We start from the raw sequence: 27610 nt of genomic DNA, 5'->3' as shown, positions 1-27610 counted from the left end.
CACCTAGCTGCCCCAATGTCTTCCTTTCTTAAGCCATTTTTCTGGCAGTGACTGAGACTTGCCTCACAATGACACTCCTTCCCTTCCTGCCTTCTTTATTACTGGCTGTACTTTATCTCATGTCCTTCAACTCTCTGTTGATGGTGATGAAGTCAGAATATTCCTCCTCTCTACATCCCTCTTAACTACTTCCAAACCTTTCCTGCCTTTTTCTTTGAGCTTTAGGTCATCTACATTCATAACCCAGTCTGGATTCTAATGACCATTATCTTTTTTTCTCTCAAAACATTCTTCTTTCTTCCTTAGGGAATTGAGTGCCAAATTTAGTTTTTTCTTTGAGTCATACCAAGGAATCTCCAATATGTTCATATTCCTTCAAATATCCTGACTTTGCCCATTGCTTAATGAAGACCTCCTTTCCTTTACTTCAACTAGACACATTAAATAAACAGAGTCACATATTCTTGATGTTACTATATTCTACTAAATCTTTTCTCTGAAATTCCTTTATATAGTCATATCAGTAAATAATTTATTAACTGTCTACAACATGGGAGGTACTGTGCTCGGTGCTGAGGATATAAAAAAAGACAAAAGATAATACCTTCTCTCAAGGAGCCCTTGATCGAATCCATCATTCCTTATGCCTTACGATCTCTACCTTTTTTTCTTTCCCAGGACTTCCATTTCTTGTATCTTTCAGGTTTTTTTTCCCCAATCCATCACCCCTGTACTCATTACTCTTCTCTCTTCAATGTTTTGTGAACCACTTCAAAACTATAATGTCTTCTTTTCTTAAATCCTTTTCAGTCATTGTGCTATTCCCATCAATCATGCCTTGACAAAAGCTAACCCTTGATTACTCCATCTACCACTTCTTTAATTCCTATTCTTAGACTGCTGTGTGGAGCTTCAGGAAATCACAAAATTATGCTTACTGGATCCATCACAAATTTTGTTTTCTAATCTCATTTGGACCTTCACTTTAGCAAGACGATTCTCTTAGTCCTCCTTACTTAATTTCTATTTCATTCTCATAAACAGTTTTTTCAAACCTTGTTTTTCCTCAAGCCTCCCATGGCAAACTCAATCCCCCCATTATTTTAGCTTAAGACTTTATCTTATACTTCATTGAAAAAAAAAAAACTTTTTTTCCTTCATCACACAGATTAACTTCTCTCATTTTTTTTTTTTTTGAGGCAGTTGGAGTTAAGTGACTTGCCCAAGGTCACACAGCTAGGCAGTCTTAAGTGTCTGAGGCCAGATTTGAACTTGGGTCTTCTGACTTCAGGGTTGGTGCTCTATCCACTGCACCACCTAGCTGCCCCTCTCTTATGATCTTTTGTAAAACTTTGCCAAGGTCTCCCCTCAGTTCCATTCCTTGTAGCTTCTTATCCCTATTGTTATTCCTACTCCCTCTTTAATCTTTAGTCTTCTCTTGTAAGTAGGTTTTTATTTTCTACAAATGGGCCCTTATCTTCTTCATCCTTAAAAAACAAACAAACAAAACCGCTCTCTTGATCTTATCTATCATTTGCTACTCTTGTATCTTTCCTTCTGGGATAAACTCATTAAGAAAGCTTTATACATTAAATTCTTCTACTTCCTTTGCTTTCCAGCTTAATCATTTGAATAAAATTTGTTTCCAAAGTTAACCAGTGATTCCTTAAAAAAAAGACAGGTTCAGGAATCTATCTACATGGAAATGATAATTGAACATAGAATCTTTATTCATGTTATGCCCATGAACTGAGAGTATCACCCTAGCCCCTTTTTAAGGCCTTCTCTTTTTCCTCTATACAATGGGTTATTAATCTTTTTTTGTACCACTCTTTGGCAATTGAGTAAAGCCTTTTCATGGTAAGTTTCAGTTAGAGAAAATAAAGATGTAATTTTTTCTCCCCCATCTAAGTTCAAACTACTTGAAGGCTATCCCTAAATTGATAGGCATAGATAAATACAGAACCCATAGGCACAGATGAAATGACATATGTACTTGTAGGTTCAGTTGTCTCTACATGTTATCTACAGCATATCTACAGCACTATTATGTCTTCTTCAGTCTTAGATCTCCAGCTATGTTTTGAACATCTGGAACTAAATTTTCTGTAGACATCTCAGGATGAACCTGTCCAAAATCAGAACAGATTATCTTCCTTTCCTTTTCTCTGAAATTCTCTATTTCTGCCAAGGGCACCACCATCATCATCTTAAGCATTCAGAGGTGCCATTTCCGTGTCTGTTGACTTCTCTTCATGATTATCTGTACCCCATAAAATATTTTTTTCCCTCAGTCTTGTAATTTTTGTCTTCAAAAGACTTTCTCTGTAGTCACAAAAGTCAACTAAAAGATTCAGGCCTTTATCATTTTTATCACTATTAGAAAATATTCTAATATATCTCTCAACCTCCATTCTCTGTGCATTCCAATCCCTCTTTCACTTAGCTGACAGTCATTTACTAAAAATGGGTCTGTCACTTCCTCAAACTTACTGACCTTTGTCTTATGTCATATATACCCCTCTTTCCTCCCATACTTGCTGAAGCCTTACTTGATCATTATTTGGGTTTTGATTGGCTCAGAGTGAATGCAAATAGCAGTTGTTTCTGTTTTGATCAGAAATCCTGAGGGTTTTCCCTTCTCAGATTGATTTTTTTTTTTTTTATGACTAGGCAAAAGAAGTCATTCTCTGCCTCATTTCCTACTAATCCTTAGTCATTTTTTGAGTATTACCTCAAATTGAGATGTGTTAAAAAGCCCAAAGTTTCCCCACTGCATCCAGGAATATCTCTAGTCATCCTGCTCTGCATCTGGTCACTGAATCCAGATAACTCTAGAGGAGAAAATGAAGCAGATGACCTTGCACAGTCTTCCCTCACTTAAATCCAGTTCACTTCCATGTCATAGTCTTCTTTGGGAACAAAGAATAAACAGCCACTATAACCTCATACTTAAACTTCAGTGGCTTGGTACTACTTTTGACATCTACTATAAAAGATTTATGTTTGCATTTAAAGCTTTTATTATGTGACCCCTTTTTACCCTTCCTTCAGTACACTAAATTTGCCTCTTTGCTACTTTGTGGTTCATCTACACTTGCTATTTTTTTGCATGAGATAATTCATATCCCTTCTCAGTGCCTTTGCACTAGCTCTCCCATATTTAGTACTCTTATCTCCTCACCTTTACCTTCAGGATTACTTCATGAGTTAGCTAAATCTTACCTTCTTCAAGAGGTCTTTATTGATCTCCTAGCTGCTAATATTTTTCCTCCATGAGATTTCCTTTCTATCCATTCTGCATGTGTTTTATGTACCTAATTTACTTCTTAGTTGTATTACACATTAGATTGAGAGATACCTGAGAGCAGAAGTTGTTTTTATTTTTATTTTTTAATCCCTATTGTTTAGCACAGTGTCTAGCATTGTTGACTGTTAACTATGTTGTGATATTTGAGATTATTCACTGAATACAGATAAAAACACTATATAATTTAACATTCCATATCTTGATCTGAATTAAGATTAGTTTTTGTGTAACAATTAGAACTATAAGAAACTGCCATCTTTTGATAATAGTATAGTTAAACATCCTTATTAATATCATATTCCTTAACTGCATCGTACCTATATATCAAGAGTTACGGAACACGGATATGAAGTATAAAAATAGGGTACGAAGTAGAATAGCAAATCTCAAGGATGCAAAGAATCCAAATTTAAGGAAAAATGTACTGTGTGGGAACATACCTCCAGATTTGTTTGCTAGAATGACGGCAGAGGTAAGTAATTTATATTTGCTAATCTGCACTTATTTCCTTTGACTTCACAAATCTTTATACTTAATAGCATATATGGTGTTGCCTTTCCCCCCCTGCTTAACCTAAATTTCTCAAAATACAATTTTTAAAAAAAGATTTTTGAAAAAAATGATAGATGCAATGATGTTAAAACAGTGCTTTTGAAGTTGGAGCTACTGTGTTATTTCATACAAACTTTGTATGTTATTGAATTTGATATTTTCTAACTTTTAAAAACTTAGTATGATTATAGATTAAGTTAATTATTGTCATAAATGTATTAACAGTATTGAAGGAATTGGTGGCTGATCCATGAATGCTTAACTTTTATTTTCCATATTCTTTAAAATTAGTATCTTTTCTAGAATTTAAAATTGAATGATTAGCTTTAATTTTACATTAATAGATAAGAATATCTGATAAGTTGAAAATATTGAAACTGAGGAGTTTGTGCTGTTGTATTCCTCTTAGGAAATGGCTAGTGATGAACTTAAAGAGATGCGTAAAAACCTGACCAAAGAAGCAATTAGAGAACATCAAATGGCTAAGACAGGTGGAACCCAAACTGATCTATTTACATGTGGCAAATGTAAAAAGAAGAATTGTACTTATACCCAGGTATGTTTGTTTGTTGTTGTCATTTGTTTGTTGTTGTTGTTGTTGTTGTTGGAAATCTTTAAAATTTTCCTTTTAGTAGAATTGACCTAGGCTAATTTAGGTAAGCTTTTAAAAATTCTTAAAAGTTGCAACTTTTTATAAGATACTAAGAATTCTTTTTTGGCATTGATGAGTTCCAGCCTAACCTGGAAGCGAATTGAAATAAGGACAGAATTCCTACTAGATAAAAATTTCATGTTAATTAGACAATTTCCTGCTTTCTATGGCGTTGAGAACTTATGAGCACTTGCTGAATTTATAAAATACTGATCAGTAAAATGAAGGGTTTGATTGAGATTACCTCTCTGGGTCCTTTTAGCATTACATCTTGTATCCTAAGTATTTCTATCAGAATTTCATGGTGTGTTATTTTGAAAAACCTATATATGGTATATGTAGTTTAAATGGTATATATACTGTCATTTATATAGAGAGGCATATTGAGATTCTTTATTATAGTGGGTAGAGAACTGGTCTAAGTGAATAAGTCCCATCTTCAAATCATGCTACTGATATTTATTTGCTGTGTGATGGGAAAAGTCACTTAACCTTCTAGTGTTCTAGGCAGTTACCTAAAATTTTAAGCTGTATGCTGCAGAGAAGGCACTACTCTACATTGGTAGAATTTCCTCAAATGGGGGTTCTCTATATCAGTAAAATCACAGATTTTACTTTAACTTAGAGGCTAATATATTTGATACTTGTGCATCCATTTTTTCAGTTTAGAAAGACCAATGGGTGGCACATTTTTTGATCATAGTATTGTACAAAACAAATAAAAGACTTATGCAGCCCTCTTTCATTTATGATAATTTATGCATATGAAATAGAGAGGTTAGAGCAGAACTTTTAAAATTGTTTTCCACTTACAACCCCTTTTTGCCTTAGCAATTTTTATGTGACCTTAGTTTTATAGGTATATAAAATAGGTATGCAAATCAAACATTTAGCATTCAGTGAAAATAAATGATAATTTTGTGACATTCCCCCCCCCCCCCCCTTTCAGTTATGAGACCCCATAGGGGGTCATGAATCACTTTAAGAAGCTGTGGGTTAACAGTGAAAGAACTCTGGGGGATGACTATGACCCACTACATAGAATTCCCAATCCCTCTATTTTTGTCCACCTGCATTTTTTATTTCCTTCACAGCTAATTTTATACTATTTCAAAGTCTGATTCTTTTTGTACAGCAAAATAGCTGTATGGACATGTATACATATATTGTATTTAACTTATATTTTATTTTATTTATTTTTTTTTCTGAGGCTGGGGTTAAGTGACTTGCCCAGGGTCACACAGCTAGGAAGTGTTAAGTATCTGAGACCAGATTTGAACTCAGGTCCTCCTGAATTCAAGGCTGGTGCTTACCTTCTACTTTAACATATTTAATATGTATTGGTTAACCTGCCATCTAGAGGAAGAGGGTGGGGGCAAAGAGGGGAAAAGTTGGAACAAAAGGTTTTGCAACTGTCAATGCAATCTCACATCTTGCAGATTGGCTAGGATTATAAACAAAAATATAAAATGTAATATTATATAATAAATGATAAATATAAATATGTACATGCATTATATACTATATAATAAATATAATAAACATACATATAAAGAAATATATATAAAAAAGAAGCTGTGGGTTAAATTATACATCATTGGGAGACATTCACACTCTTGAAATCACAATTCAAAGTGAGATGTGATAGCATATTGGTGTGCTTAGTATTTTTTAAGAGATAATTGACTTCTTTGTTCTTTAAACCTATGCATTTGGGTATATATAAAAATTATTGTTTTATAACTGATATTTTTACATTTGCTTTCTCTTTTTACATCTTTGATATATAGACAGCCCAAGGTTTTTGTATTGAAAATGATATCAAAAAAATAATTCTAGTACCAGTTTAATTCATTGATATGCTTGGGGGAACAGTTAATTTGAATATTTAGTAATATATTCAGTATGATAATTCATGACTAGAATTTGTGTCTTAACATATACTTTAATTTTATCAGTTGTATGATTTATCTTTAAATTATATCTTTTAGCTTTATAATTGCAGTATTCAGTTTCAAGTTTTTGTTCTTTACTTAAATGTAGTCATTTTTGTTTACTATTTACCTGGTTCTGTTTATATCATCTGTGTCATTTCATTTACAACTTCCATATTTATCTGTAGATTTCATATTATTTCTTATAAACAGTAATGTTCTATTAGCCTCACAATTTGTTTAACTAGTGCCTATTTTGTTTCCCAATTCTACATCTTTACCACCATAAACCTGCTGCTATGAATTATTTTTATATCATGGAATTTTTCTTTTTTGTAATTGACTTTCTTGAAATATATACTTGTACTGAGTTCTCTGAGTCAGAGGATATGGATGTTTAATCAGTTTTTGAAAAATGTAATTCCAAATATTATGGTTTTTTTTTTAATCATCTTTGCCATTTTGCTGGTTATGAGATGGAAAATTCCAGAGTTGTTTTAATTTGTCTTTTTTCTTAGTATCCAGTGTTATGGAGCAACCTTTTATATAGTTATTAATAGTTGTCACTTCTTTTGAGGACTTTATATTCTTTAATCACTTAGGGCAGTGACTCTTGGTCTTAATGTGTTTGTATTAATACTTTTATATCTTGGCTATCAGAGCTATTTGATGCAAAGATTTTTTTACTTTGTGATTTACTTTATCATGACATTGATTTTGTTGCTGTAAAATATTTTCAATTAAGTCAAATGTATTGAACATTGTAAAAATGGTGCTAATATTTTGTTCTTGATTTTTTTTTCCCCCCTTGAGGTTCAAACCCGAAGTGCTGATGAACCTATGACAACATTTGTTGTCTGTAATGAATGTGGAAATAGGTGGAAGGTATGGCTCTATACTTTTTATTTAATATCTATTCTACTACTATATAAATAACTGACTCATTTTAAAGCTTATAGGTATTTCTACTTTGAAAATTACTTAGTTAATCCTTTACCACAGACATGAATTTATTATTAAATAAAATATTTTTTCCTTGAACTATTGCATTCATTTGATTATCATCGAAAGATTAGTGTAAATAAAGTGATTGGTAAAGTTTTTGTTTTTAGTTGTTCTCTCTTACTGACAGAAGGAATTCTAGAGTCAAAATTTCAGAGCTGAAAGGGGGACTTTGGTTCCATTTTGTCAAATTTATACCGCAATTTCTTTTTTCTAAAGGATCTGTAGTATCCTTTAATAACAATAATTTAATTCCATTTGTTCCTTCATCAGTTTTCACCCAAAATTTCTCTAGGCATGAGTCCATCATATTACTATATAGTAGTACTTCCCTCTTCTCTCCCCAATCTCCTCTCTTTATCATCTTGCTTTTTAAATTCATTTATGCTACTTTCCTGTCTTGAAACTGATCCTTAAATATCACTAATTTCTATGAGGTCATTTCACTTTCTTGAATTAGAATTTTTAGTTAATCTTGCTTTTGTTTGTATGTGTAGATAACTGAAGCTGTGGATTTTAGAATTTGTTCTTATTTTGTATTTTGTCTTGAGTTTTTCAGTATTTTAACAGCAGTTCTTCTACATTGTTAACATTTCACTATGCTCTGTTTATTGGTAGCTAGATAATATTCTCTCATCCTTTTTTAGTTTAAAGCTGTAATTTAATAGCTATATTTAAGATTTTATAACTTGTTTTTACAATATCATAGTAAATCAGTCAATAAATATTTATTAAGTATTAAGGGTCAAGAACAGTTCTAAATGCTTAGGATAGAGAAAGCTTCAAAAGACAGCCCTTGCTGTTTAAGAAACTCACATGGTAATGAAATAGAGGTTGAGTTGTGAAGTATTGCTCTTAAACCCTATGGGGCCTAGGTGGAACAGTGGATAGAGTGGGGGGCCTGAAGTCAGAAAGACTCATCTTTCTGAGTTCAAATTTTATTTCAGATGCTTACTTACTAGCTGTATGAGCTAGTCACTGAACTCTAAGTAACTCAGAAACTTCAGACTCTTTGCCAAAGTACCAGATGGGGTCTCCAAGAGTTGGACAGGAATGAAACGATTGAATAAGTCTTTAAACCCTCTTTTGTTTAATACAAAGATTTTTGTCATTTTTGCTTATAAAACTAGTTATCCTTATTAGTCTTAGATTAGGGTTTGGGGATGAAATCACCATACTATGTCGCTGCCAAGAGACTTTAGTAAATGTTCAAAATATTATCTATCTTAATAGCATATTTCGATTTTCTGATATTTTGAGGATATATAATGATTATCCAAAGATTTTCGTGAATGTTGTAGAAATATGTATGTGAGCAACATTTAAAATTTTGCAGATAAAATTTTTAACAAGGTGATGAATTACATATATATTTAAATTTTGAATTTGTTTTAAATTAAATTGGTAGGAATAATTTTGCTATATTAAATACTAATTTAAAATATTTTAAAAACATTTAATTATACATTTTGATTTATATTTCTGTATTAGGTGAGGCAAACATCCACAACTGATTATCATATGTGTTTGAAGAGTAAAATAATTCTTCCCAAAGATGAAAGTCTTATTTCTATAAAGTAAAAAGAAATTAAGTTTGTCATTTTTGTATGTTTGCACAATTTAATTTTTTTTTTTTTTTTTTTTACAGTTTTGTTAGAAGAAGAAATTGGGAAGATACCTGGACACTTACAAAGGAAGATTTTGTAATTAGCTTTAAAAACTAAGTCAAGAATCTAATTTCCCTGCAAATGAGATTTTTTAAAAGCAGCATAAATCCTTTGGGTTAGTTTTTTTGTCTTTGTTTTTTCCCTTAAAACCATTCTTATAGTTAGTGTAAGATCAGATAGTCAGTTGTATGGTGTATGTTTAAAACTATTTTTTCATTTTTATAAGTAAGTCAACATTAAACTTTTATCAATTTAAACTTTTGGTAACTTGTTTGTTTTTCGTAACAAATGGAAAATGTACTTTAACTTTTTTACAATCTGAGGCATACACAAAAGCTTTTTTACTTCTCTTCTCTATTAATGTGAAAGTGGAATTTGCATTTGTTTCTGTATTGGCATGTTCCTACTTTATTAAGGGAGAAGAAAGATTAGTGTAATTTTAGGATTACCAAATGTAGTGTGGTAATGAAATAATATTTGGACAGCTTATCTAGTGTAAATACCATTTTTGAATTAGTATCTCACTTTGATCATAATGATTGTTAATAAGCCTTAGTGATTAGATATCATTTTGCATTTGTGACTAGCTGTGACCAATTGCATTTGTTGTACTTCTTAATTCTGTAAATTACTTGCTCTTAATAGATCTTACTTTTGGGAAATTAACTTTAAATAAGTAGTTTGTTAAAACTGATCAATTGTTCTTTTTTTATTTTTTTGACATCAGATTTTTAAGTTTTGCTGATGAAGAAGGTCATTATTGTTTGGTGGATTTTCAACTACAGTTTAGATCAATTCTTCACATGGAGGTAGATTGAGGGAAATAATGTTAAACTTCACCAATTACCGTAGTTTTCCTAAACTGTTCATGTAATGAACAACAACAATAATAATAATTAGTGACTAGGCTTGAGCAACCAGTTTACAATATTAAAGCTATGTTAATCCCACATCTAGATTGATAAATTTTTTTCCTCCTGAAGTTCATTTTCTGATTATATGCTTTTAAAAACCACTAAATGCTGTTCAGTAAAACTGGGGCATTCTTCAAACTTTTTCTTATGGCAGTGCAATTTTTTTTCCCATCTTCAAATGCTACATTAAATAATTTTGTAACAATGTTGTCACATTCTTTGTGCCATTTCATATCCACTGTCCCCCACAAAATATTACAGCTCAGTTTGGTAAAATGTAAAAAACTATCTAAAATAACATGTTGGTTAAAATCTATATTAAAAATTGGCCAATCTCTTCCCAAAATGGCAGATAGAATCTACTGAAGAAAAATGTTTGACTTATGATCTAAAAATGATAAAGGAAATTTGAAAAAAAACAGTTGAGCATTAAGTTAATAGAAATCTCATGTAACTTAAAGTGTTAAATTTTTCAAATAACTCAATAAAGATCTTTTTATGAACTTATTTGATAGTCCATCTTATTTTGCATTTTATTTTTTTAAAGCCTTTCTTTAAGTATCTTTTAGTTATAGGAATTAAAGTCTCTTTTTCCCCTTCAAATTTTTGGACTTTGAAAGTGTTGATTTGAAATTAATGCAGCCTGGAGTCAGCTAGGTGGTGCAGTGGATAGAGCACCAGCCCTGAATTCAGGAGGACCCAAGTTCAAATCTGGTCTCAGACACTTAATACTTCCTAGCTGTGTGACCCTGGGCAAATCACTTAACCCTAGCCTGGGGGGGGGGGAGAAATTAATGCAGCCTGCTTTTATTTGAGGACAGGTAGTGCTAAAATTAATTTGAATTCCTTGGGAATATTGATAAATATGGGATAATGAAACAAAACACATTTCTTGCTGTCAGGTTACTCTGGAAGGAAAACAGAGAAGGTGAGAGTATTTCAAGATAGTACCATAAGAGAGTATATTTATGTGTATTTTTCTTCCAGTAAAATCCTCTTCCAGTGCTTATTGTGTGTGAGGTGAGTATGTGTTTTTGAAGCCTGTGCCAATAGAATGTAAACTCAGGCAGGGTGTACAAAGCTGGAAGGATTTAGGGTATAAATTCAGTAATAGACTTTGCAGTGAAGGATCAGCTTAACTAAATTTGGATAAGGCAGTCATTATATTGGCTATAGTGAGATGAAATTTTTATTCCCAAAAGACTCTCAAAGACCATTTGTCACAGCCCAGAATTGTTTGTGCTGGTGAAGTAAATACCTACATTGTCAAAATCACAGATCTTTTAAATAAGGTGTATTTATGTGTGTACATGGCATATATATTTCATTTGTGTGTACACATGTATACACAAACATTCACAGAACATAACAGAAGGCAGCAGCATTATCTTGCAGATAGCTGGTCTTGAAAATCAGAAAACTAGTGATTCAAATTTTGTCTTTGGCCATTCTGGCTTTATGACCATGGGCAAGTCACTTAACCTCATGTTGTCCCAGGCAACTTTCTAAGAAAAATTAACTGGAAGTAACACACATTCCTATTTTAAAAGGCAGGAAAATGTGTCTGCTACTAAAAAAAAAAAAAAAAAAAAAAATTAATGTTGAAAGAAATTGGCTTGGAAAGGTAGTAAGAAAACTTGTTTTTCACATCTTAAATCCATATGTAGCTGAATTAATTTAGGCAAATTAATGGTTAATAAAAAAGAAAGGCAGAACTCAAAATTAAGTCTTCAGATATATCATTTTATTGTCAAAATCATGTTATGATACATAATAAGTTACAACTCTTATAAACAGGTTCATATTCTGTCTGAATCGTATATAGTATAACCTGTAGAAATGATGATGTCTTATGATTCACCAGTAGAGGGTAGTCAAAGATGTAGAGTAAAAAACGTCCAAATTCAGTAGTTTCTTTAGTTCAGTTTCTTTAAGAGGTCCAATATAGCATAATTTGAAGATTTAAGTTAGAAATTGCTTCTAAAAAATAGACTTTTAAAGTGTTGTGATGTAAAGAAAGGTATTTTTAAGCAACAACTTTATTTTTGTTCATATTTTGCCTCAGAAAACTATTCAAGAAGAGTTAAATATCTCATTGAGAAATAATGCTTGTTGATAGTATCCTTGACATGGAGATGCTAGTGAAATCTGAAAGTCAGAGCCTCAAAGCAATAAAAGTATAAGCAAAGGACTGCTCTTAAAGGTATTACTTACAAGGTAAGTTAAAGATATGTTGAATACATTCCCACACTGTAAAAAGAGATGTGTTTGGAGAAAGCTATTCAGCGTAGACTAAGTTAACATAGGAAAATACTTAGCTTTATTTAACTGTCATGTTTTGGGAGAAAGATTTAGTATCCATTGGGTATATTTGTTACCTATATCTGTACATGTCCTTTATCAGAACATAAACACTTTTTTTTTTTTTTTTTTTTTTTTAAAGAAAACTTAGATTCTATAGCAATATAAGATGGCAGAGGTGTTCTGACCTTATATGTTTGATAATAATGATAACCAGTTTGACTCATGAGCTTGTTTCCTGGGTTGGACCAGAGCTCATTTCATCTTCATAACTTATTCCAAGAACTTTTCAATATCTTTTCAATGTTTCTGACTCTTACATAAGAAGGCCAGAATAAGCCATATACACCTTTTTCTGAGAATCCCTGACTCTTCCTCTAATTATTCTCACTGCTCACTATAATCCCTTAAAGGAATAATGAATTTTCTATTCTGAAGTTCAAAAGGGTAGGAAATTTGACAAAAAAACACTCTCCTATAGCATAGCCAGTATAGAGAATAGTAAAATGGGTTTTGATAATACTATGCAAATGATTTTGTTTGAATTTTTTTTTTACATTGAGAAGCTAAAAAATTACCCCAAATGATTTTTAACCCATATTCTTTTGTTTAGAAAGATGTTTTTCCTTCCCTCAGTTCTGAGAACCCAAAAACAAAAAGTTTCTCACCTTGTAGTCTTTTTAGAAATACTAATGACAAAAGAAAAAAATTTAAGGATATTAAAAGGAACCTATAGGATTTGATAGATAGGAGCTTTTCTTTATTTTATTTTGAATTAATTATTGATGAATTACTTGCAGGTTAGATTATGATAACTCAATATCAACTTTCAGTTGTCTCAGTATGATTTTTAAATACTTGTTTCTTTATAAATTTATATATCATATTGGACAAGGTCTCTGACCTAGGAACTGTACAATGTAAAGCAGTTCCCATGTAACCAGACATAAGAGAAATACACATGAAATGTGTATTAGCTAGATAAGTTAAACAAAAAGATGTGTTTATAGCAGGATAATTAAAAAGGATTATGAGACTAAAATAATTCATGGAAGATTTGTCTTTTTAGGCTCTGAATTTCTTCTGTCTAGGGCCTTCTTCAGCCACCCTTCAAAATTAGATGTTTTCATAGAATTTCAGAATTGGATAGGAACCTTGAAATTGCTTATACCTGAACAAATTTCTCACTACAAAATCATTAATAAGTGGTTATATAGTCTGAAGACCTTCTTACTACCCTCTGAAATAGCTTTTGTCCACCTTTGTATAGTTCGTTTGCCTTTGTAATTCTACCTTTCTGCAACACATTGCTCATTACTTTTAATTATACCTTCTAGGGCCAAATAATACAAATAATCTCTTCCATATAACAAGCCTTTAAATACTTGGAACTTTGTTATGTCTGCTCTAGGTCTCTGGGCTCGGATGGCATAGTCCTGTTACTTTCTCTCAAGCATTCCAGTTGTTTCTGTTCTTTCTAATATGTGGTGCCCAGAGTTGAATACAATTCCAGATGTAAAATTACTGCCTCCTTCATTCTGAACATGAATCTTCTATTTAGTTTTTTTTTTTCCTTGTGCTATTGACTCATAAAGGCTCAACTCCACTAAAACCTTTCTATATTTTAAAAAATGTATCCGGGGCAGCTAGGTGGCGCAGTGGATAGAGCACCAGCCTTGAATTCAGGAGGACCCCAGTTCAAATCTGGTCTCAGACACTTAACACTTCCTAGCTGTGTGACCCTGGGCAAGTCACTTAACCCCAGTCTCAGAAAAAATAAACTAAAATAAAAAATATATCCAGTTATGCATTTTTATTTGTGCAGATGATCTTTAGAACATGAGCCAAGAATATTAACTTGTTAGGTTTAATGCATTCTAGGTTTTTGAGATCTTTATAGAGCTTGTCTTCCTCACATGTTATTTTGCAATTGGCTTTATCTGTTTCCTTTTTTATACTGTTCTCTTTTAGAATGTAAGCTCCTTCCATTGAAGATCAGGAACTGTCTTTTTACTTCTGTTTCTATCTCTAGTGAGAGACATTAGTAATTTATATATAATAGTGTTGTTAAGACTGAGAATTTTTTGAAGTTTTAATTTATTGTAAAGATCTGTAGTTTTTTGACTTCTGTAGCATCCATACTTGGTTTAACTAATCCCTATGATTTATTCTAGATTTCAATTCTTACTTTTATATTAGGGGATTTAATGTATATGGCGATATTTTTACAAATAGCCCCAACTTCCAGTTTCAAAATATTCTCAAATTCCATTATTTTTTCCTCCACTCCACCTAAGATACACATAGATACACACTAAGATACACTCTTGATTTTCCTGTTATTCACAGGTAATTAATTTTGGTTAGTGAGAATTCTGAAATTCTATTATAAGATCACAATCTCTTATCATTCCATCTTTCTTTTTTTTTAACTTTTTAATTAAAATTAAAATTAAATTTAAGATTATTTCTTGCATTATTGTGTCAAGGTGTTTTTATTGGTGACAACTTTCATGTAGTTCAACTCTTATATTTTCTCTTCTTGATCTGTTCTCCAGATCTATGTTTTCTTATAAAATGTTTCATGGGAGAGAATTCTGGGAAGATGAGGAATAAGTTGGTAAATTTCAAGCTCTCTAGATTTCCTCCACAAATAGAAGGAATTTGTGCTTCAGAGTAAACACAGACTAGTAAAAAAACCAAGAAAACTTGGGGACCAACCCAGGTCTTCCTGGCATAATTGGAGAAGACTGAAGAAAGATCCCAGATTGGGAAATCAACCCATGTAAAGTGCAAACATCTCCAGATTGGTTCCTCAGAAATACCAAATGGGGACTCCTTGGAGTTGGGCTTGGCTGGAAGCTCAATTACAACTACAGGAATTTGCATATCCCAGATAGTGTGGGGAGTCCTGGGTTTGAGTTCAGGAAGACTGAGTGAACCTTGACTTATTAGGCTGTGCTGCAGACACACTGCACTGGACTAAAAGAAAGCACACTGGGAGTGCAGAAATAGTGGGGCAGGGATTTTGCTGGTTTCTGGCACTTGGAGGAGGGTGGAGCTCTTGGTTTGCAGTTTCAGGTCAGAGGGGGGAGCTGAAATGAAGCTGGAAGTACCATCCTTCCCCCTCCCTCAACAACAATTAGAGGTGTTTACACTTAATAGCTCATATTTTAAAAAATGAACCAGCAAAGAAGAAAGAAGCCAATCATAGAAACTTACTATGGGAAGAAGGAAGACGGGTTCTTCTCCACCAGAAGACACTTAAGTAATAAGAATTATCCCAAAGAGAACGTGAAATGGCTTCCTGCCTAGACAGAATTTATAGAAGAACTCAAAAAAATAATTAAAAATCAAAGAAAGACATTGGAGAAAAACTAAAATAAAAATCATCTGAGAAAAACAAGATTGAAAAGATTTAACTAGAAAAGGTTTCATCAAAGATTAAAATAACTTTTTGAAAATCAAAATTGGGCAAGGGGAAGACAGTAAAGGTATGAAAGATCAAAAAATAACAAAATAGATTATAAAGAATGAAAAAGTAGAACAGAATGTGAAATTAAGAAAAACAACTGATTTGGAGAACATATCAAGAAGAGAAAATAAAAGAATAATTGGACTGCTTGCCAGTTGTGATCAAAAAAAGGACCTTGACACAATAATGCAAAAAATTAAGAAAAATTTCCTGGAGTTATACAGCGAAGGGGAAAGTAGAAATAGAGTAAATCCACTGATCACCACCTCAAAGAGGTCCTTTGTGGAAAACAGGAATATTATTGCCTAATTTAAAAAACCCCAAGAGAGAAAATCTTGCAAGAAACAAGAAAAAGCAATTCAGATATGCTGGAGCTACAATTAAAATTGTTCAAGACTTAAAGCAGCCACAATAAAAGACTGAAAGTTCTGGAATCATATCTACTGACAAAAGAACTAGGCCTGTGACCAAACATCATATCCAGCAAAATTATCCATAATATTGAATGAGAAAAAAATAGGCATTTGAACTTGCAGTTTTTTAGGACTTTCAGGACATAACCAAACCTGAACTTATTAGAAAATTTAACATGAGAACCAATATCAAGGATAGATTTTAAGGAATTTAACGTGGACAAATTGTATACCCTATGTTTAAGATTGACATCAGTAATAGGGTAGCTCAAAAGAAAGATTGGGGAAGAATTAAGATAAAAATAGTAATTATGTTATACAAATGAGGTGAAGAGGAAGAATAGGCACAGAAGCATTAGAGGGTGGAGGAGGGCTCGTAGTTTTAAAAAACCTGTTCACATTGGGAATGAGTTAAATAGGCAACACTGCATATATACCATAAAGGATGTAGCACTCCAAAATCTATAAAGAACTAAGGGGAGAGGGATGAGTGGACATGAAAGCAAAGGGTGAGGGAAGAAGATAAGGAAGGAATCTAAGGGTGGAGGAGGTTAAGTAATAGGAAGGCAAGTTAAGAGCAGAATTAAAGTAAAGGGTCATCAGTGATAGGAAAGATGTGTGTAGGTATGTGTGACTATGTATGAATATATTTATGTATGTAAACATAAATGTATCCTTAACTATAGCCTGCTTGGGGGAAGATAGGGGAGATGATGGGGGAAGGGAGAGAAAAAATTAATTAGAAAAGGTGCACAGCAGAGCACTCTTAATTGTTATATGTGTGTGTGTGTGTGTGTGTGTGTGTGTGTGTGTGTGTGTGTGTATCTATGTATCCCCAACAATTGGGATTAAGTGACTTGCCCAGGGTCACACAGCTAGGCAGTGTTAAGTGTCTGAGACCAGATTTGAACTTGGATCCTCTTGACTTCAGGGTTGGTATTCTATCCACTGTGCCACCTAGCTGCCCCTGTTATGTTTTGAATCCTTGATGTATCAGAGGCTTCATATCATCATATTGGAATGACTGTCAAAATTGCTTGAATCTTTTTAATAAACTTAAAAGATTTTCAGAACTCATATGCAAGGCAGGTAATGCTCACATTGCTGTGCTTGATCAAATGCCTTATGGATTCCCAATTTTCATATCTTGTAAGATATGTTTTGCTAGGAAGTACTTCTCCCTCATGATTCTTGGTTAGTGAGAGAATCATCTCAGATATTCGTTGTATATTTAGTATATTATGAATCACTTTAATCAAATGGGATATAATCAATGTCATAATTGTACCCATTTCTCTAATGTCACCTTTGTGCCTCAGTAAGGGAAGTGAACTCTGCTGGTTTTGTGTCACCCTTGGAAAGACTGGTGTATTTCTGTGGATCAAAAGGAAGGAATGAAAGAAATAATTCATTTTGCACTTTTATTCTTTTCCAATCAGTATTAATTTGATAAAATCATATAAAGTTCTGTATATAAGACTCCAGAGCTGTGAACAACTTAACTATAGGAAATAAACTAAAGACCTTCCACCTTTGTTTTGCCTTTCCATGGTCACCAAGCCCAGTTTGGCTGAGGTGACAACTACATGGAAAGTCCTCCCAAATATTTTTGTACTTTCAGACCATTCACTTGTCCAATAGGAACAAATGATCATCTTGTGACCACTTAGGTCACTGACTGTGATGGCTTGTACTCTTTCCTCATACCCAAATTAAGCAGAAGGCTTGTCCATCTTCTGTGGAGATATTCCTTGCTTTATCTGACTTGTGACCCAGCTGACATATTTTTTATTCAGTGGAATTATTCTATATTTGGTATAGGTGTTCCAGAATGACTGGACATTTAGCCCTATAAAAATAGTATCCTGGAAGGAGGAGGCATCTGAGAGTTTGAGGAAAGTCCACGCATTAGAGGGGACTGTGGACCCTTTAATCAACTGCCATTGACTCAGCCCTTTGCTCCAATCTTTATTTTAGCTGGGATCATTTTAATCTACACATGAGACTGCCATTACTCTCAGGCAGACTACTTTAGTTTGTAAATATGCTTCTGTATTCATGTTTCAGCCATAACTCTAGGGAAAGGAAAGAAGGGAAGAAGCATTTATTAAGTGTATTCTATGTTACTCACTTTACAAATACCTCATTTGATCCTTACAGGAGGCCTTGTAGGTGCTGGTATCCCTATTTTATTGTTAAGGAAACTGAGAGAAAGTTAAGGGACATGTCCAAGGTCACACAAACTTATGAAGCTAGATTTGACTCCATACCTGATTCACTATCCACTGTGTTGCCTAGGAATGGTACTTAATTTGTAGAGTTTTCTATTGATAATTTTATTTTCTATTATAAATTACATATCATTACTTAAGAGCTTCAACATTGGGGTTGTCTTGGCAGAAAGTAAAAATGTGGTTTCATTATTTTGACTTTTCTTTCTACTGAAACAATCTTAAATCTCACAACTTAGTTTTCTTTTATATTGGCTGAAATCTTTCTGTCATGGTAGGATTTGTCATCTTGATTTCATCAAATGAGTATGTGAAATAAAGAATTTCTATACACTAATAATAATAGCTAGCATTTATATAGTGCTTACTATGCACCAAGCACCCAAACATTTTGCAGATATCTTATTTGATAACTCATAACACTCTTATAAGGTGGATGTTATCCATATTTTGAAGATGAAACTAAGGCAAACAGATTTAGTGACTTACTTAGGATTACACAGGTATCTGAGGCTAGATTTGAACTCATCTTTATTCACTGTTACCTCGATGCTTGCCCTAGGTGCAGTGTTGGAACATAAGTGATACTTTTCGGTATTTTTGAAGAGCCCCACAAAACCTCTGAATGATGCCTATAACCAAGAAAATTCATGAAATTTCTTTAATTTCCTTGCTAATGGAATAACTTCAGTTGAACTTCTTATTAACTGGATGCTATGTTGCATTTTGTATATTTATGTTTAGCTCCTCTGTATGACTAAAACTATGCAGGGATATTATCTTCATTTTTTAATCCTAAATTCACTTGGCAAATGTTCTTTTAAAAAAATTTTAGACTGAATTTTCAAAGTAAAGGAAAAGATTTGGTTGCTGCTCAAGTTCTGTGCATGTCAAAACTTTAGAACATTTCCTACATGAAAGTAATTTCAAAGTGCAAGAAAAAATTATCCTATATTGTGGTCTCTCTCTGGTTAGTATTCCAATGAGATTGTCCATGCTAACAAACCCTTAAAATCTGGAATTTGGTACTTTTTTTGTTTCTTGAGAAAACTACTAAGAAAGAACAGGAATCTGTACTCTCTTGAATTTTGAAACCTTCATATCTTACTACTCTGAAATTAAAACTATATAGAGACTGACTTTTAAAAAAATTTAATTTTTATTTTCTATTAAAATTTCTTTCTTTTCCACTTTTTCTCTTCTATCTGTTGAGAAAACAAGAAAAACAAAACCCATTATATAGTCACGTAAAGCAAATGTCTGCATTAGCAATCCATCCTTAACCCCTCCCTCTCCCCTCCCCCTAAAAAAAAAAGGGAGAGGAAGAAAGAAAATATGTTTTAGTCTTCTCCGAGTTCATCAGCTTTTTGCCTGGAAGTCAGTTTTTGGTGGGAGCAATTAAGTGAATTTGGTTTTTTTTTTTTAATTTTATTCATTTATAAAACTCAGTATTGTAATACTGAAAATCTCATAACATCGTAGAGGTCATTTAGTTCAGTTTCTGATGCAAGCATATTCACCATAACAAATGGCTATCCAGTTTTTTTTGCATGAAGAAACCTAAAAATAAGGAATTTATCCCATCATGATTCGACCCATTCTAATTTTGTTTAGATCTAATCATTAGGAAGTTTTCTTTAATATTGAATTGAAATCTGACTTGTCCTTTCTATTCATTATATGGTCAATCACATATGAAATCCTTCCTTCCATTTTGAGAACTCTCCAAATATTTGAAGACCACAATTAGGGCCCTCACAGATTTTCTTTATCATAGAACTGTAGAATTTAATATTTGAAAAGAACCATGAATAAGAGTCCAGCTTGAGATATACCTAACAAGTGATTATTGCCCAGCCTTTGCTAGATAATATCCGTTCAGGAGGAAACCACTGCCTCACAAAGCAATTTATACTGGAGAACTCTCACGAGGAGGCAGATTTTCTGTACATCAAACTTTAACTTGACTCCAACTTCTACCCTTTGCTTTAAGTTCTACTCTCTAGGATTGAATAAAACAAATGCAATCCTACTTTCTTGTGACAGTCCTTCAAATACTTATAGACAATTATAGTCTATCCCTCCCACACACCAATATTTTCTAGGCTAAACATTTCTGATCTTTTCATGATCTAGTAACACATAATCTAGTAACACTATGGTTTGTTACACCTTGAAAACTATATTTTTGTTCCACATTTATGATATTCCCCACCCAAAGGTTTTTATGGAAGTAATTCATGAATTATCCTTGAAGTAGCTCTTACATGAAGAGTTGTGAAGGAAAAAAAATATTTAAACTTGGAGTTTGTGGAATTACTTATTACTTATTGCCTACTCCTAATCAATTAACCCTTACAAAACCCTTACCAAAAAAATTTAAGTGGGGATTTATTGGTAATTAAACATTCCTAGAGATGGGATAGTACTTTACCACTTCTACTGGTGACCATTTTGGGCATGTGATGTTTGACACATGTAGGGCTATGAAAAATTGCCATGTACATAGAAGCCAGGTACATCGAAAGCTATGGGACCAGCTCTTGTCTCATAATCCTAGTTCCAAGCTAAGAAGATGAGATAATTTTGAAATATATCTTTCCTCCAACCTAAGGTTTCATGACCATTTTCACAATGAAGGACCTTTTTTTTTTTTTTTTTTTTTTTTCTTATTCGTGCTGAAAAAGTAATTTATCAGCATAAATTACTTTATTAAAAAAAAAAGGGGTTTTGTGATAAACATCTGTACAAACTCTTTTTGTTTCCATGTTTTTTTTTATTCCATTGTGTTTTCTGAAGTAGAAACTTTATTTCAAATAAGGTTGTATAGCTATTCCATTAGACTCAGAAACACTAAAAACAGGGATAACATTTGTGATGTTTACATTAGCTCTATTCTGTAGAATTCCAAGGATGTTACAGTTACATGCTCTCTCTTAAGTCAATATATCCATTAGTCTAGTTAACTGTGTGTGATGTTTTCTTTTTTTTTTTTTATTAAGGTGATTAATAAATGTTTATTAGATTTAACTGAATTGAATAATTACTTCACACTTTTTCACCTACTGTTTGAGAATTTAATTTAATTCTCTATTTAATGGAGCAGCTGCTTGGGCCTAATGAGGTACTAGAAGATCTTCTGTTTGGCACTCATTACCTTTTTGAATCTGAAGGACCTTTTTTCTTGATTAGTCATATTGAAACTATGTCCAAAATTGTCCTCTGCATCCCAGACAGTTTGATACCTCCTAAAAATGTAACCTTTTCATGTTATTTCAGTGAAAGCCATATTAGATAAGAACTAACTTTTGTAGAAAAATTCTGAAAGGTATGTTCCCCAATAAATAGGTGAAATGGACCATATACAGGGCCAACTAATAGGGGGAAAAATCCCATTGTCTATGCTGCTGCATTGCATATCTAAAGCATGAGTGGGCACAATACTTGTTTGTTAAGAAATTTGTTATGTTCAGAAGTTGTTTCAAGTTCATAGCAAATATGTGTTCTAAAAGTGAAAACTGTACTTACTGATAGGATTTTGTGTAACTCTACAGGCCAAGGTCTAGTTAGGGAAGCAGATCTGATTTCAGGGAAACCAGTGCAGAACAGATTGATAAGGCAAAGAGAAAGTTAAGCCTGTCTGATTTGTTCCCCAGTGGAATTTATATCCCTTCCTTAAAAGTAATAAAGGAAAAAGGACTAAGACATAGGAAATCAACCCTGTACTTGAAATCTTTTAGTATATATAGTATATCATTCTTTTAGAATTGAGCAATATTCAACATTCCTGTCCTCAAATCTGCATAATTTCCAGAATTGTCACAGTGGCAGGTGCATGTAGTTCCCACTAATCATAGCCTTTTCTTTTCATCCTTTTCTCCCAGTGTTTTATCTTTACCAAAATATAATCTTGAGAGTAGTGATAATTTCACTTTTTTCTTTATATCTCATGTATGTAGGACAGTACCTTTGAAAGTAGATGCTAAATAAGTTTGTTGTTAAATTGCCTTGAGTTGAATTCACGTTGGATCACAGGAAGAACATGTTAAAAAGGGAAATAGACCATTGGCATCACCTGATAGCATTGAAAAATATAGTCTGAAGGACTAGGAATGGGAATAGATGGAGGATGTATCGCTAGTCAAAGTCTTTCACCACAAGCACCTAGAAAGGCCACAACTGCCTTCCTTTGGGCAGGAAGCTTAAGTCACAGGTTAATGTTGGTGAAAAAGTCATATTTGAACTCAAGACATGAGTCTTCCTGACTTCAAACCTAGCACTCTATCCACTGCACAACTTAGCTGTCTCATAGGGTTTAAGGATAGCACCATACAACTCAATATTTATTTCATTAGGTTGTGAGCTCCATGACATCAGGGACTGCCTTTTGCATATTTCTGTATCTATAAACATGGCATGTTTAGCTAGGGTATGTATCCAAGATAAATGGTATCTGTGAGTGCAAGGGCAGAAAAGTTGAGCTGAGTGTGCCTAAGAGGTGAATATTAGGGACTTCATCCTAATTTGCTGGGTATTTTATTAAATCAACTCTGTACTTCTTTTAGTGCCTATCCTTTTATACCCATATCGTTCTGGCTCTCACTGATTGGCCTATAATAGGTTCCAGCCCAAACCTCACCTGCTCATGGTTTGGGTTTTGATGACTCAGAATGAGAATAAATATCAACTCTTTCTTTTTCTAGCTAGAAACCCTGAAGGTCTCCTCCCAGACTGATTCTTTTGAATAGACCAACAAGGCCATCTTTTGCCTCAATTGTAATCTAGCCTCAGACAACGAGATCTTAGGTTAAAAGGCCAAAGCTTCCCACTACATCTGGAGCTATCTCCAGACCTACATCTTCCCTGGACTTAGGTGACTCTGGAAGGAAGACTGAGGCTGATGACTGCACAGCTCTGTCTCACTTAAATCCAATTCACTTGCAAATAGAGATATCACTTTCCTGCTGTCATTAGTTGTCTTCCAGGAACAAGGACAGCTAGGATCTTAGGTGTATTGGTCTAGAATTTTCTCTTGATCTCCCCCAGAATTTGTGTATGTGTGTGTTTTAATATCTTTGGGAAAATAGTCATGAGCTTATGAACTTGTCATCTGTTTCATGAACACATGAACATGTTCATATGAGTTTGGTATAATTTGGGGACCAAAATACAGGGATTTAAGTATTGATATGGCCTGCAGATTTGAGTCTTTGAATCTTAACCTTCACAAATCCTATGTATAGATTCTACAGATTGTGATTTGCATTGATGGGAGGAATAGCTACATGAATGAAATTCCAAATCCACCAAAGTGTCTGTAGTGCCAATAAATGGCTTATATGTGTGTATGTGTAATTCCCCTTTCCCCCTACTTTACATTGCACTGATATTGAAGGAGAGAGGCTATGAAGGTCTCCTCATCCTCCATGGCAGTAGTAATTATTTGTATAGTTAAGATGTTTGTCTCTTAGGAATTGCCTTATTAAACTAGGGAAATTGTGGATGACTCACTCATTACTGCAATTTATATGTTCTTAAGGCATTTGTGAAGATTGAAAACATTTTCTGTTTCTTTACAGTAATGTTATCTTTATTAATTTCTGAGGTTATTTTTGTCTTTACTAGTTCCTTTTACCTCTTTTTTTTTTTTTTTTTTTTTTTTTTTTTTTTTTGGAGACAATTGGGGTTATGTGACTTGCTCAGAGTCACATAGCTAGTAAGTATCTGAGGTCAACTTTGAATTTGGGTTCCCTCCTAACTCCAGGGTCAATACTCTATCCTCTGCACTACCTTGTCCTTTTAACAAAGTACATTGAGTGACTTAGCCTCTGTAGTTTGTCATATTATATTTTGAATTGTATGGGAAAGTGAAATTCCATGTGTGATGTTTGAAACAGATAATTCAGATTACTAAGGGAAATAAAGCAATCTCTCTGAAGATCTTGAAGAATAGAAAATATTCTTTCCTATTTGTTGATTCTAGTTAACAAGAAGCAAGGTAATGAACTAGATGATCTCTGGAGATTTCTCCCAGGGTTGCAAAGGGAGGTAACAGTGTTATTACTTTTTATTAAATCATTTTTAAAACCCATCTGTGTACTCTTACACTTTAGCTTGTTTATGGCTCTTGTGGATGGAAAATTAAAGCACAGGTGACTGTGCCACAGATGACTTAGTATGTTCCATATCCTCTCCCTTGACACCAATGAGAGCTTATTATTTTTTTTTTTTTATTGGCATCAGATACAAAGATAGGAACACACATTTCATATATAGTATGATAGACAGTTATGTTCCCTCAGTGGGCAAGATTTAAATTCCTTTGAACTCTTCAGAAGAAAAAAAATATGGTATATTGTATGTTATCAATAGTCTAATCTTTTAAAATTCCATATTAGCATTTTTTTTTTTACCATCCCTTATGAACCCTCTAGAAATGATTTGGAAGTTTAGTTGATTTTCCCTACCAGTAAGCTAATAATCTATATTTTTGTCTAAATATATTTTTGACATACAAGATATTCTAGCCTAGTTTTCACTTAGCCTCTTCAAAAAAGCTAGGAAAACCAAGGGGCAGAGGTGAGAAGGAAGAACATTCCAGGCATTGGGGCCAGTCAATGCAAAGGCATGGGGATGGACATAGAGCCCCTGTGAGAGGATCAGTAACATGGCCAATATGGGTGGACCACATAGCAAGTAGCAGCATAGAAGGAATCTGGAAATAAAGGAAGAGGCCAGATTGTGAAGTGTTTAAATGTCCAAAGGACTTTATATTTTATCCCAGTGATAATAGAGAGCTGCTGGAGTCTATTGAATTAGGTGAGTGTCATGATGAGACCTTTGCTTTAGGAAAATTACCTTTGAGAGGACAATCAAGGATACTGTTACAGTAGTTGACATGTGAGGTCATGTGGGATTGAACTAAGATGGTGGTTATATGAGTGGAGAAAAGGGATCAATATATGAGGTATTGTAGGAAAAAATATTTGGCAACTGATTGCATATGTTAGGCAGAATAAAAAGTTGAAGATGACACAGGTTTGGAATCTGGGTAACTGGTAATAAGCTAGTAGTATCTTTGACAGTAACAGAAAAGTTTGGAAGAGGGTTGATTTGAGGGGAAAGATGATGACATCTCTTTTGGACATATTGAATTTGATAGGCCTATGGGGCATTCCACTTGAAATGTCCAATAAGTAGTTGTTGATGCAAAACTTGGCCTCAGGAGAGACTAGAATTGCATATATAGATCTGGAAGTCTTCTGCCTCATGGTAATAAAGCCATCGGAGAAGATGAAGTATCACCAAATAAGAAAGTGTAGAGAGAAAAGGATCTAAGACAAAATCTTAGGGAACCAGTAATTAATGAATATGACATGGATAAAGATCCAGCAAAGGATACTGAGAAGCAGTCAAATATAAGAGAAAGAGAATCAAATAAGACAGCAATTTCATGAAAACTCAGAAAAGAGTACAGCGGGGGGAGAAAGTAGTCACCAATGCCAAATATAGAGCTATCAAGAAGAATGACTAATAAGAAAAAGCTATTAGATTTGGTAATTAAGAAGTTATAAAAGCAAAGATCAATTTCAATTGAATGAGGAAGTTACTGCTTACATTGTTATACTATGTAGAAGTATTTTGAAAAATCTGAAGGGAGAGAAACTAAGCATGCATAACTTCAAAAGACCTCTAAACTCTTTGAACCTAAAGGAGAAGTTACTCAATTGTTTTGCTGGAGTAACATTTATAATGATTTATGCTTTCCTTTTACCTCCTTTTTTGAACAGTTCTTATATTTTCTTTTGTGGTCATGGTGACCAGGCAGTTATTTTCACTCCACTAAGAGTAATAAATGACATTTACAAAGCACTTTAAGATTTGCAAAACATTTTGCACACATTATTTTACTTGAGCCTTACAAGAGTCTTTTAAAATTGATACTGCAGCTATTTTACAAATGAGTGAACTGAGCTCTTTATGAGTTTTGTCCATTGTCACAAAACCAGCTTAGTGTCAAAAGATTGATTCAAATCCATGTCTACTTGATTCCACATTGAACATTTTATCCTAAATGCCAGAGTATTTCTTTAAAACATCTTCTATTGATATAAATATCAAAAATTAAAGAAGTTAATTTTTAGGCTTCTTATGGCTAATCTTTTATTCTCATCACTAAGTTGAATTTACCTCTCTCTGTTTATAAGTCATGTAAATTGACTGGTTAGAAAGAGATGCTAATGAGATCAAAGTTATAACTTTAATCCCTTAACTAACAAGGGTTAGCACCAAAAGGAAAAAATCATATTCTGTGATCTCTAATTATCCATGATTCCTCTACCAGTACCTGACACAGGAGGCATAAGATTGTTTTTATTTGTCTTTCATTCTTGAAGAGGACCATCTCATCAGGGAAGTGATAGTACGACATGCAAGTGAATTGTATTTAAATGAGGGAGGTCTGTGCAAAGTCACCAGCCTCACTTTCTCTCCTGTAAAAGATTGCAGATGACTCTGATGCACACATGCCTCACTATTAGTGGGGGGAAAGTTTTTATATATGTGTATATATATATATATATGCATATATATATATATATATATATATGTATATATATATATATATATATATATATATATATATATATATATATATATATACTAATGGCTAAGTAAAATAATTATATATGTGAAGGCTGTAAATATAAATTTGTTTCAACTTTTCCTGGTATGATATCTAAAATAAGATGCAGAACTATTGAGTTTTGGTACGTAGGTTTAGTGAACAAAAAACAGTTGCCTAAATTGAAATGAATTTGGAAGACATCCAAAAGTATCTTTTGTTGCAAATATAATTAAATTATTACAAGTGATAGTTAAGCTGATTTTGGGTATCAATCAGACATACCCAGCATAAATCTGTAATAACAAAATTATGATGTTAAAATATGTTATATGTTTTAAAATATTTGTTATATAAAGTATAACAAATATAAAGTCATCAAACTCATAACATTATAACAATTTTATGATGTTCTTATGAAACAAACTAATACTTATAACATTGTTTCACTTAGCATATTTTTATATTACTATATTATATATCATTATTTATATTATATACACATTATATTATCATGTATTCTTCTTTTACATTTT

The 27610-nt window shown here is 33.0% G+C and overlaps 1 protein-coding gene across 2 annotated transcripts in view; it reads left to right on the top strand.

Annotated features, from left to right (window-relative positions):
* Positions 1-10538, top strand: part of TCEA1 (transcription elongation factor A1) — a 32134-nt gene extending 21596 nt beyond the window's left edge. For both annotated transcript variants that reach the window (XM_074278373.1, XM_074278378.1), the window contains 4 exons: positions 3628-3782; positions 4272-4418; positions 7262-7333; positions 9099-10538. In XM_074278373.1, the coding sequence (XP_074134474.1) occupies positions 3628-3782; positions 4272-4418; positions 7262-7333; positions 9099-9107 (383 nt within the window). In that variant the 3' untranslated portion in view covers positions 9108-10538. The remainder of the gene's footprint in view (positions 1-3627; positions 3783-4271; positions 4419-7261; positions 7334-9098) is intronic.
* The last annotated feature ends 17072 nt before the right edge of the window (positions 10539-27610 follow it).

Source organism: Sminthopsis crassicaudata, chromosome 1 (assembly GCF_048593235.1).
Source record: "Sminthopsis crassicaudata isolate SCR6 chromosome 1, ASM4859323v1, whole genome shotgun sequence".
Lineage (NCBI taxonomy): Eukaryota > Metazoa > Chordata > Mammalia > Dasyuromorphia > Dasyuridae > Sminthopsis > Sminthopsis crassicaudata.
This window is presented reverse-complemented; position numbering and strand designations above follow the sequence as displayed.